The sequence below is a fragment of the Chelonia mydas genome, chromosome 11 (assembly GCF_015237465.2).
Source record: "Chelonia mydas isolate rCheMyd1 chromosome 11, rCheMyd1.pri.v2, whole genome shotgun sequence".
NCBI classification, from domain to species: domain Eukaryota; kingdom Metazoa; phylum Chordata; order Testudines; family Cheloniidae; genus Chelonia; species Chelonia mydas.
The window spans coordinates 47,175,067-47,187,523 of NC_051251.2; the positions used below are offsets into that span (position 1 = coordinate 47,175,067).

At 39.1% G+C, this 12,457-nt stretch overlaps 1 protein-coding gene across 4 annotated transcripts in view; it reads right to left on the minus strand.

Moving 5' to 3' along the window:
- Positions 1-12,457, minus strand: part of NCKAP1 (NCK associated protein 1) — a 112,587-nt gene that overhangs the window by 30,887 nt on the left and 69,243 nt on the right. For all 4 annotated transcript variants that reach the window (XM_037913195.2, XM_037913194.2, XM_037913193.2 and 1 more), the window contains 4 exons: positions 11,794-11,939; positions 7,124-7,256; positions 3,423-3,542; positions 647-786 (listed from right to left, as the gene is read on the minus strand). In XM_037913195.2, the coding sequence (XP_037769123.1) occupies positions 647-786; positions 3,423-3,542; positions 7,124-7,256; positions 11,794-11,939 (539 nt within the window). The remainder of the gene's footprint in view (positions 1-646; positions 787-3,422; positions 3,543-7,123; positions 7,257-11,793; positions 11,940-12,457) is intronic.

The following is a 12,457-nucleotide window of genomic DNA, read 5'->3' on the forward strand; positions in this document are numbered from 1 at the left end:
CACACATACTCAGGACTTCCAACTGTAATGGTAAGCACTATTACTTACTTTCCATCGTTTCCCCTCATCCTGTATTTTTGTCCCCTTTACCATATGCACTCCTCTCCTGCTGTGTTCCTATCTCATTGCTTTTCTAATAGTTTTCAACCCCTCATGGCAGCTGCTATTCAGAGAAGTTTACCTGACAGGTCGGCGGTTCAAAGGATGGAAGGAGACCAACACGCTTGGTAAGTGTCTCAAGCTCACTTTATTTAGCTCTTCAGGAAATCAGATGGTAGTCTGGTGGCAATGTGCAACTGACACTGCTCTCCTGCCCCACAGACTAGCCAAAATTCTGAGTGGGGCAGAACTACCAGGTGGGATTGTGCTGCCCAGGAGAGAGAATGCTGAAGGGGTAGATTAAAGGATGTGTAAGCCCCACCTTCTCCACACAGCCAATTGGGGAGGGGGGGGGGCGGATGACAGACAGACACACAGACTCCCTTCCCTTTATTTACATGGCTGTAAATTTACTCAAAAAAGTGAAAATTGAATTACTAGTCCTAAAATTAACCATGTAAATCAACACAAAGAAAATATCAATGTTTACACAAAATGATTGGGGAGAATGCAGGAGGAGAAAGTAATGGCATGAGAACGTGCTTACTTGGTCACCACCAATCTGTTTTTCCTCATGCTTTCTACTCCCGGTTTCTCCCTCTCTGGTTCCCCTTTCTTTCCGGTCTGTTTTTTTGACTTTTTGTTCACTGCTTGACTGATTGTTTTGGCACAATGCTTTGGCAGCAGCTAAAAGAGGATGAAAAAAAAATCTTAGACACTATTAGATTAAAAATAAAGCTATGGTTCAGGTGGAGTTTTCAATCACAAAGAAATGCACACTTTACATATTGTTTAGTTGAGTATACAATTCCAGCTTAGGAAAGTTCTCCACTCCATCCTCATTCACTTTCAAGATATGCCCAAAAGGAAAAACTGATTAGGAATACAGCTATGAAAATGATCTCAGAGTGGTTAAACACTTAGAGAAATAAACAGAAGAGGATAAATGCCATAGAGTAATTTGATATATATGAAAAAAAAATCTGTGTGTATTTATATAAAGAGATGGGAAAATAACTTGTTTTGGTTCGCTAGCATTTCTGAAAAAAATTTAAAAAATCAAGGGTCAAGCAAAATGAAAATTAAAAAAATAATTGAATCAGAAAGTCAACAAAAAATTCATTTCTGGTGAAGAAAATATTTTGTTTGACCTGGGCTAGATTCACAAAACAGCAAAAGGAGGAAGTGGTGATGATGGTACCACCTCCCTTATAATGTACAGCAATGTACAGCCCAGTGCTTAGGGCACCCACCAGGGTGTGGGAGATACCACATTAATTCACCCCTTCTGCCTGATGTAGAGAAGGGCTCTGAAGTTGGGTCTCCCACCTCTCAGGAGAGTAAGTTTAAGTCCCAGAAAAAGTATGTTTTGGCTATCAAATTCATGAATAGTTTTGGGTTGACCTAAGCGGTGCTTTTCAGTGAATAAATTATTAGTCAAAAAAATTTCACCCAGCTTTATTTGTATATAGATGTGCACACAACCGCAAGTTTCTTGATGGGCTCTGTAGATTTCTCAGATGTATCATGAACTATTAACCAATGCTAAATAAACAGCAGCTAGTGTACACACTAAAAAAATCAAGTAAATTTTCAAGACACTTAGCACAGGACTGTGGAAAATTTTAGGTTGCAACCAACCTGTAACATAGCATAATCTTATTCCTAGTAGATTTCAATCTGTTTTTTCTCATGCTTTCTACTCCCAGTTTCTCCCTCTCTGGTTCCCCTTTCTTTCAGGTCTGTTTTTTTGACCAAAGATTAGATATTTGCTTTTCATGTTATTTCCCCATCACCACCAAAACCCTCTTCACCAAAGCGTTGGCCTTACCTTTCCCACATTAGGCACCTCTTCCTAATCAAATCTTTGACCAAATAATCTCTTCTCTCTTCCTATACTTCCTAAATATAGTCCATCAAAATTACTTGCCAAATTCAGATCCTCCCAATCTTAGAGCACCTTCCTTCCCCAATCAACAAAGCAACAGCCCGACAACCCTTCCATACCTAAACCTGTCCCTGATCTTGACACCCCTAAGTCTATATTATACACAATTTGAAATACTGGTCTCAAGTCTGGTGAATTACTCAAAACTTAAACTGCTATCCATGTAAAGATGTGTTGTCAGTCAAGTTTTTGGAAATAAAGGTGTGACATGGTTTTAGTGTCAATTATGCCATTATTTCCTGTTCTTAATGGTGATTTTTAAAAAAACCCTTCCTTCTCATTACTCATTGCCTCCCAAACCTCCACCATTGATCCCCACCTTTGGAAAGCCTCTCTGCAACTTTTACTATTAACACTTTCTCTCCACCACCACAATGAACAAAGACCACACAACAGCCTTTTAAGCAACACCAATACTATTGTGGCAGCATAAGTCCTCTTTTTGCATAAATCACAGTTTATAAATAAAGCCCTACCAAAATCGTGGCCGTGAAAAACGTGTCACAGACTGTGAAATCTGGTCTTTTGCATACTTTTATCCTATTCTATAAAGACTTCCTGGGGAGAGACCAGCATTTCTCAAACGGGGGGTCCAGACCCAAAAGGGGGTCGCAAGGTTATTATAAGGGGGTTGTGGTATTGCCACCCTTACTTCTGCACTGCCTTCAGAGCTGGGTGGCCGGAGAGCGGTGGCTGCTGGCCAGGCGCCCAGCTCTGAAGGCAGCACCTTGCCAGCAACAGCGCAGAAGTAAGGGTGTCAATACCCTGCAGTGACACCCTTACTTCTGCATTGCTACCTTCAGAGCTGGGCAGCCGGACAGTGCTGGCTGCTGGTCAAGGGCCCATCTCTGAAAGCAGCGGTGCAGAAGCAAGGGTAACAATACCACCCTTACTTCAGTGCTGCTGCTGGTGGTACCGCTGCCTTCAGAGCGAGGCTCCCAGCCAGCAGCTGCTGCTCTCTGGACGCCCAGCTCTGAATGCAGTGCCGCCGCCACCAGCCACTTATTATTGCAGAAATAAGCGTGGCAATACCGTGACACCCCCCCGCCCGAGTAACCCAGCAACACCCCACCACGACCACTCCTCTTTTGGGGCAGGACCCTACAGTTACAACACTGTGAAATTTCAGATATAATTATTTGAAATCATGGAATTTACAATTTTTAAAATCCTACGGCTGCGAAGCTGACAAAAATGGACCATGAATTTGGAAGGGTTTAATTCAATACTTAAACATAATCATAGCTGAAAAATTAATGATGGATAATATTTATTTTAAATCCAACATTTACAGTGTATGTCGAACTGAACTACAAGCTTCTCAGAACTGCCTCAAATGAATAAAACCTATCTATAACAAAAAATTAATTCTCACCTGGTCACTCAGCGTACACTGTTCCGTGCAAATATCTGTGATAAGATTTCGAGCCTGCTTAGCCATTTCATCCAAGAACATGTTACACAAGGAAAGACTGCGATCTCCAATATGATGTCGCTATCAAAAAAAAGAAAATAGAAAAAAAAAAATTGTTTTCCAAATTTCTGCCAATCCTATTATTATTGCAACAAATCTATGTACTGCAAATAGAGGAGTTAGGACTAAATTCCTGGTCTTTTAGCTCCAAAAATAAAACTTCCATCACTTGAGCTAAGGGAGATATTCCCTTGCTGCTGCAATAGAAACACAACCCTTATCTTCTCCTCGACTGACTAGCCACTAGAGGGCAGCGACTCCCAGGTACGTACTACGCATGAATGTACGCACACATACTACCAGTATATTACATACGGCTGTACTACTGAACAGTTATTTTGAGTGTGGTTAATAAAGGAGACTGGTCAAAGAAAGATTCTCCATATCTTCTTTCCCTCGTCCACCACAAAAAAACCCACAAAGTGTTTTTAAGCAGCTAATTTAAATTTTAGCACCTCCTTAACCAAAAGGTTGGCTATTACAAGTCAAAAAACAAAAATCCCCAAAAAACATTTTCAAAGGGCATGGAAAAACATGAAATAACTGAGTAACTTCCTGGAATTGTCAGCTCTTCCTTTCCATTTGGTTACCTTTTGTTCATATCCAACAGCAAAGAGGTTTTTGATTTTATTTATTTATTTTATTTTAAGCATTTTGAGTACTGTGCAAATCACTAGAATAATCACTGACTGGTGGGAAACAACCCATGTCTGGTCGCTAGAGCTGAAAAATAAACCAGGAGTAGCTGACAAAATATACTGGAAGAAAACAGAATGTGACAAGCTTTATTCTGATACTTCCTCTGGTAAACAGATTATTCTCTCTGAATTATCCATGCTATTGAAGCCAGGAGAGAAGACACATTTTGACTATTTGTTTAAAATATAGCCATAGTTTAAACTGGGCTAGGTCACACATGTTTACAGACAAACACCCGCAACAACATACCGCTGAAGTAGGTCAACTGATGGCTAGGGAACATTATAAAATGTATTTAAACAAACTGTCTAATGCCCAGTATTTGTTAAAAACAAATGAAATTCCAGCATGGGCAATGATAGATCCAACATGTATCTGAGATATCACATGTTCAGAGCTTAAAGTTACTGTCAACATTTAGGCATGTAGAAACACATGTAAGCCACTGACATTTCTTCACAGTTACATACACCATTCCTCAATAGTTGCTGAAAACTGTCAAAGCCAGTGAGTGAGTCAGGGGCTACCAACGTTGCCAATGCCAGTGGACCCGTACTACTTACAATGGGTATTTTTTGTCAAAATTCCCTAAGTGCAGAGTAAACTTTAAATTAAACGCTCCTGCCCCTTCTTCATACATCAAAGCAGCACGTATGCCCCCTTCTCTCATTACTTTTTGCAGATCACCTTTAAGTGATTAGCCTCAGAAGCACTGCAGTCTAGTGGATTAGTCAAGGATATGCACATCAGAAGTCCTTAGTCCTTATAGTTCTGGCACAGATTAGCTGGGTATGCTTGGGAAAGTCACTCTGTTTCCCTCATCTGTAATATGTGGATAATGATATTAATCTACTTTATAGTGATGTTCAGAGGCCTAACTAAATATTTGTAAAAAGTTAACAATGCCAGCCAGAAGAGATACGAGTAGAACTCAAGTGTTCTGGGTTCCCAGACCTGTGCTTGTTACGTTAGGTCATGGGGCCTGTTGGGATGTTGGGGAAGTAGGGAGTGAACAACCACCACCACAGCATTTGTTAGGCCTAGTGAACTTCTGAAGTCCATACAAGTTTGGAGTACAGTGAAGTCCTGCATAGTGGCTTCAACATTTGAAACAGAACGATAGACCTACTGTGCTTGTACATCCCAAACACATATTTTAAACCACAGATCAAACAAAATCTTACTGCACATCTAAAGAAACTTACAATATTCACAACTTTGAAACTAGTGAACCAATTCACACCTCTCCCTAGGCTTCAGAGCCCAAGCCACAACAGCTACACAACTATTCTTAGCACTGCAGCGAAACTCCAAGTCTGTAGACCCAGGCTCTCAGCCTCACTGCCATGGGATCCTGCTTGCTGTGTAGGCGTACGCTTAGTTCACTCAAGCCACCGAACAGATTCACCATGCACCTCTGCTGTACGCAGCTTGTTGGGATTTAGCATATTTGGTTTTTGCTCACCACAGCTCTAGTATTATGCCTCAATGAAAACCCTTCTTTCACTAGTCATGTTTACTTTGTAACACTTACAGTACCATTCATTATACAGTACAATATAGATTAATTTTTCAAATTGGTAATTGTGACCAAATTACACAATTAATGCACTAAATTCAAGCTGTCTGTTAGCTGTAGTGACATTTTCTGGCTATTGCTAAATTTACAGTAACTACTATAGAGTAGACAGCAACTGAATCTTTTAACTGTTGCTATAAATTGTTCTGAAAGACACTTCTTTGTCTTGAATGGAAATTTTCCTGGAAACTTTTTTGTGGTTCTCCAATGTAAATAAAGTTTGCAGCTGTTTAAAGCTGAGTGGAAAGAGTCGTATAGATATAGTGGGAGAAGGAGTTTAATGTTTAAATAAGGGAAATCCAAACCATGCATATTTCAATAAATCTCTTTTATTCATTTAAGTGTTTTCAGATTAGTTCTGAGCAGTACTAAGGAATACTTCTACTGGCACCAAACAGAGGGACAGATTCATCCCTGGTGTAATTCCAAAGTCAATGAAATTCTACGAAGTGTATTGAAAGATATATTTCATTATAGCATGAAAATGTAAAGAATTCTGTGAGAATAATCCTTGCTTTTCTTTATCATTCTATCCAAAGGTAGGTCACAGCGTAATGAATGCTTGCATAACACTATAGTTCACAGTCAGTGCCGTACAAATATTGTTCAGATAAATTGTTATAATTTATAACATAAGGCACAGAGATATCAGCTGCTTGTTTCCTTTTTCATTATATGGATACAAGTTTTTAAATGTTTACAAACTATTTATAAGACCAGTCTTTACATTTTAAATGGACATATGGCAGCAATTAGCATCCATAACCAGATACAAATGATATACAATGCAGGAACCAAACAGATTAACCTACTCACTTCAGTTCATTCCCCTTGCCACAAACCAAAATATTTTTAGATAAATACTTAATTTTCAATATTTTATTTTGCCAAAACTTAAGTTATTTAAGAGAACTTTACAGAAGCTGATAGGACAATGGACTAGTAGGGAAGAGACCTCGGTATTACTCTACACTCCACCATTAGCCCACTGAGTAACCCAAGGAAAGTCATTTAACCCCTGCACCTTAGTTTCCTTTTCTTTGAAATGGTAATAATAATGCTTATATACCGTGGTAACGAAGGGCTAACATAACTGCTAATTATTAATAAACCAACATGTGACCAACATCAACAATATTTTGCTTTATTCCCACTCAGTCTGAATTTCTGTAAACGAACGTAATGGTATTACAGACGCATCATTTCAGTGATGCATCAGTACGGTGTACTTTTTAAGTGCTAATTAGCAGAAAATTTTTTAAACAAGGCAGTATAGATAATTAATTTCACACAAGAACATCTGCATGAAGTATTCTGAAATTACCTCTTCTGGACACAGCTCATGGGTGCAGCTCATAAAGTGGGTGCAAAGCAGCGGGAATGCAATTGAATACCTCGACTGAGAGGGCAGCTCCAAACACTGCTGAAACATCTTCTCAAAAGCACGACTATAAAAACTGTTTAGAAACAGAAGTTAAAATTTAGTATTAATGTAATCTGATGGCTACCTTTCGGCAAACAAATATTGTAAACATTGCCAGAGGCTGTAACGCTGTCTTCATTTACTCAGATTAACTCTAATGATTACAGTTGGATTTCTAACAAAACACAGTTCATCTGACAGGTAAGAATGAAAGTGTGCGTGCACACATTTAAACACCAGAAATGTCACTGCAAGGCTTTACAGCTATGTATTCAGTCTGTATTTCTCAGCTATGAAATACCGTATGATTTTTAATGCGCCAAACAGCTTTTTTTTTGTTCTTAGATGTACAACCCTATATTTGGCAATACTGAAACACATATTGCTTGCTTATGCCCAGTTTACCAAGCAATCTAGATCACTCTATCAGTGACCTCTTTTCTTCATTTACCATTCCCCAACGTGTCATCTGAAAACTTTATCTGTAGTGATTTTATGTTTTCTTCCAGGTCATAGATAAAAATATTAAATAGTGCTGGGGCCAAGAAGTGATTCCTGAGATACCCCTGATTCCCTTTTTTAATTACATTTTGAGATCAGCTAGCCAGTTCTTAATCCAATTAAATGTGCCATGTTGATTTTGTGATCAACCATAGTACCCTCTTACATGATATCCATCAAAATTACTATAATTTTCTCCACTGTCCATAGAATCGACTAAAAATTATTTTATTTCCACCAGAGAGATTCTTTAGTTTTTATTGTCCCATTAATGTAGGCATGTTCCATCAAATAAAATGTCCTTGTTGACAAAGTGATTCAGAAGTGCATAATATCAACTTAATTTGGTCCTCAAGGCATTAAACTAACAAAAGGGAATGGTGAAAAGAGAGTTTAGCACAAAATTGCTAGATGTCAAGAACAAAATTAAGCAAGGCACATGAAAAGAAGAACTTCTATACACTAATGCTAGGAGTTTTGGTAATAAACTACAGGAATTGTTCATCTATGAGCATAAAGTCAATCTAATTAACATTACTGAACACTAGCGGAAAGATTTGCAAGACAGAATGTTAAAAATCAATTGTTATAACCTATTTAGGAAGGACTGAGTGGGCAAAAGAGGAGGGGAATAGCATTGTCAGAAATGGCATTACCTGTTTCTGAGTCGCTGACAACTCAGAAGCAAAAGATCTTGAATACTTATGGATCAATGCACTAATAGATAAAGCACAAGATCGCGTAATAGTTGGTGTCTGTTACAGACTACGAAATCACAGAGAATAGGATGACTGGCTCCTTAAAGTTATAGATGACAATTTTAGAACTCAAAAAGTGTTGCATCCAACATGGGAAGATTCCATAGTCATGTCTACACTGCAAGTGAAAGGTGAAATCTTGCTAGCCCTGGCGATACCAGCGGTGTAGACATGGTGGCATGGGCTTCAGCTCAGGCTAGCAACCAGACAAGCCCTCAAGAGATTCTGGATACCTACTCTGGTTGCTAGCTCATGTTCCAACATGACACTGGACCTATCCTGCTACTGTTACCAATGCTATCTAGATTAAAGTGTTAACACAACACAAAATAACACAACAGCCAATGTGGGTTTGGATTAAGAATTAAATGTATTTAGACATACATACACACACACACATATGTGTGTGTGTGCGCGCCCCAATCAACATGGGTTTATGGAAAACAAATCTTGTCAAAACTGGATTTTTTTATGAGATTACAAATTTGGTTGATAAAAGGTAATAGGGTTGATGTAATTTACTTAGACTTCTGTAAGGTATTTGACTTGATATAACATTTAGAACAACAACAGATGGACACCAAATCAACAGGACAAGTTAAATAGATTAAAGCCTGGCTAACTGATAGGTCTCAAAATGTAATTTTAAATGGCAAATATTTCAAGTGGGGTTCCCAGGGATCAGTTCTTGGCCTGATGCCATTTAACATTTTTATCTATGATCTAAATCAGTGGTCTCCCAACTGGGGTGCACGAGATGATCCCAAGGGGTGCGTGGCAGTAGCGCCGCCGGAGGGCACTCCGACATTTTTTTTTCTTCGGCAGCAGCTCTGCACGTCCATGGCTGGTGTTCCCCTCCGGCGGCCCACCTGCAGTAAGTCTTCCGTTCTTCTTCCTTCAGCGGCACGCCTGCGGCAGGTCTTCTGATCTTCTTCTGTTGGCGGTGCACCTGCAGCAGGTCACCCTGAGAGTGAGCGAGCCAAAAAGTTTGGAGACCACTGATCTAGATAGCAATCATAACTGAAAGTTTGCAGATGACAAAGGCTGGGGGACTGGTAAAAAATGAAGATGATTCTTCACAGATACAGAGAGCTCTGGCTCACTTGGTAAGCTGCGGATAAACAAGCAATATGACCTTAATATGGCCAAATGTAAGGTCATGTATCTAGGAAAAAAGAATGTAGGCCATATCTACAGGATGGAGGACGCTACCCTGGGAAACGACTCTGAAAAAGACTTGGGCATCATGGTGGATAATCAGCTGAACCAGAGTTCCCAGTGCAATCCTATGGCCTGAAGGACTACTGTGTACTATGACCCTCAGATGTATAAACAGGGTAATACTGAGTTGGACAAAAGAGGTGATATTACCTCTGTATTTGGCACTGGTGCAAGTTCTAATACAATATTAAATCCAGTTCCAACGTCCATAATTTAAGAAGTATGTTGAAAAACTGGAGAGGATTCAGAGAAGAGCCATGAGAATGATTAAAGGATTGAAAAACATGTCTGACAGCGATACATTCAGGGTCTGTCTACACTGGAAGTTCAGGGGCAACAATAGTAGCGTACATACAGCAGCATGGACTAGCTTCCCAAATACAAGCCTGCTGGGGAGCCTGAGATTACATATGCTGGTTGCTAACCTGTATTGCTACACCTACACTACTACTGTTACCGATGCTAGCTAGATTTAAGCTAAGACAACTATGCCTACTCATGTTACAATCACACCTCCACTTGCAGTGAAGACATACTCTCAAGGAGCTCACTCTATTTAGTTTATCAAAGATAATATTAAAGGATGACTTGATCAAAGTCTATAAGCACTTAAATAGGGAATGGAAATTTGATTACAGGGTTTTTCAATCTAGCAGACAAAGGTACAAGATCCAATGGCTGAAAGCTGAAGCTGGACAAATTCAAACTAGAAGTAAGACATATTTTTAATAGTGAAGGTAGTTAACCAATGGAACAACTTACCACTGGTTGTACTGGATTCTCCACTGCTGGATATTTTAAAATCTGGAGTAGATTTTCTCAAACATGTGCTCTAGTTCAAGCACAACTATTGGTCTTGAAACAGAGATTAATTCACAGAAGTTCTATGGCCTGTGTCATGCCCGTCAGACTAGAAAATGACTTATGGTTTCTTCCAGCCCTAAAATCTATAAAGCATTTCTAATGTCACTTTTGCTACTGAACCAAGGTTTTACTTCAACTTCAGTGCTAATTCTAGTCACTTTGGATTTTTGGGGTGGTGGGGGGATGGGAGATACAAAAATAAATACTGAACTTAGCTATTTCTAATTAACACTCTGTGAATAAAAGCATTTCTGAATGACATGTAGGGTTTGAAGCACCAGTTCAAGTCCAAGTTTTGGACTCCTGATAAAATGTATCCTTTACCAGGCACTTGACGCCAGACTGATTTCAAAGCAGAGAGAAAACATGCCTTGTTTTCCCCTTCTCTTGTACACCACACCCCAGATTTGCTCCAGTTAGCTCCCCTTTTCCCTGGAGGGTAAAATTGAGTCCTGAAGTTGAAACTGGCTGAGTCCTGAAGTTGAAAATGAAAGTGGTTTACAGTCTTCTATTTCAGAGTAGCAGCCGTGTTAGTCTGTATTCGCAAAAAGAAAAGGAGTACTTGTGGCACCTTAGAGGCTAACAAATTTAGTCTTCTATTTGGCTCCCATAATCCAGAAGCAAGTGCTATTTCTCAATTAAAATAGGGTGAAATATAATTTACAATCTGTAGCTGGTGAAAAGCCTTTTTCCAACTTCCATACTACTGTTCTGAGCAAGGGATTTTGTTTTTAAATACTATAAAGTATTGTGGTGTTAAATATAGCTTACTTTGGGAGGGGAGGGTATCTTTTAGTTGACACTGATTGATGAATTTTATATAGTATAATATATTTATTAGCCAGGATCCTTACGATAAATGTACTGCAAATCTATTAATAAGTAAATAAAAAGCAGAGTTATCGCCTGCTTATCAGCTTTGTATGAGAAATGTACATGTTGAAGGGCAAACTCCATATCAGCTAGGCAAATGATGGATAACCATCGGGACTGCTGTTGCCCTTTAATGAATCAAAGCATACATCTGCTATATGGATTTTCAATGAGGAACACAATAAAAATCACTGCTGGCTAAAGTCACTGTAAACAGAAAACCAGGAACTATCATCTGCTCTCCCATTGCTGGATCTTCCTAGATGATATGCTGTTTAAAAACTGCATGTGAAAGGGGCTTAACATAACCAAAGTTATAAAGACAAAGCTTCTAGAGTCAAATTAATGACATACCAAAATATAGAAAGGTCTGATGTTTCCACCAGCATCTCCACCAAGGAATCTACCATTTTGGTGTGGAAAATAATTGTGTTCATCATCTTTCCAAGTTCTCTGTGGTCTGCAAGACTAAGTGAAGCCTTAGACACGCTGGTGTAGGCCTGTAAGGACATAACAGAGTAAGGACAATAGTTTAATAATTTTTATATCTATAATTAACTCAGTCAGATAATGTGGATATGTAGTTGTATATAAGTTATTAAACGTCTCTTCAGCCCAATGCAATTTTAAAGAGTGGCTGAAGCACGTATATTACCCATGCTTTTTAAAAATATCAAAGCTTGGAGTAAATCCCTGTCTTCATCCCACATCCTTTTTTTTTTTTTTTTAATTTAGAACCCACAACACTTTACAATCAAATTTCCATATTAAGGGGTTGCCATCATTTCCTGTTTGAAGGCATGGTATGACAGCAATACTGGGGTAAAGTTTCTGGGCCAAGCAGTACTGTCACAGCGGAGCATAGAGTGTTCCCGCATAGCTACTGCTAAGATACCATCTCGTAGCCAAAAGTATCCTTCCACTTCTCTGCCTCTTCTCTTAACAAATCAGATTTTTTGGAGAGGAAAGTGTAGACTGTGAGAAGATATCAAGTTGTTCCTAAAAAGAGCATGGGCCA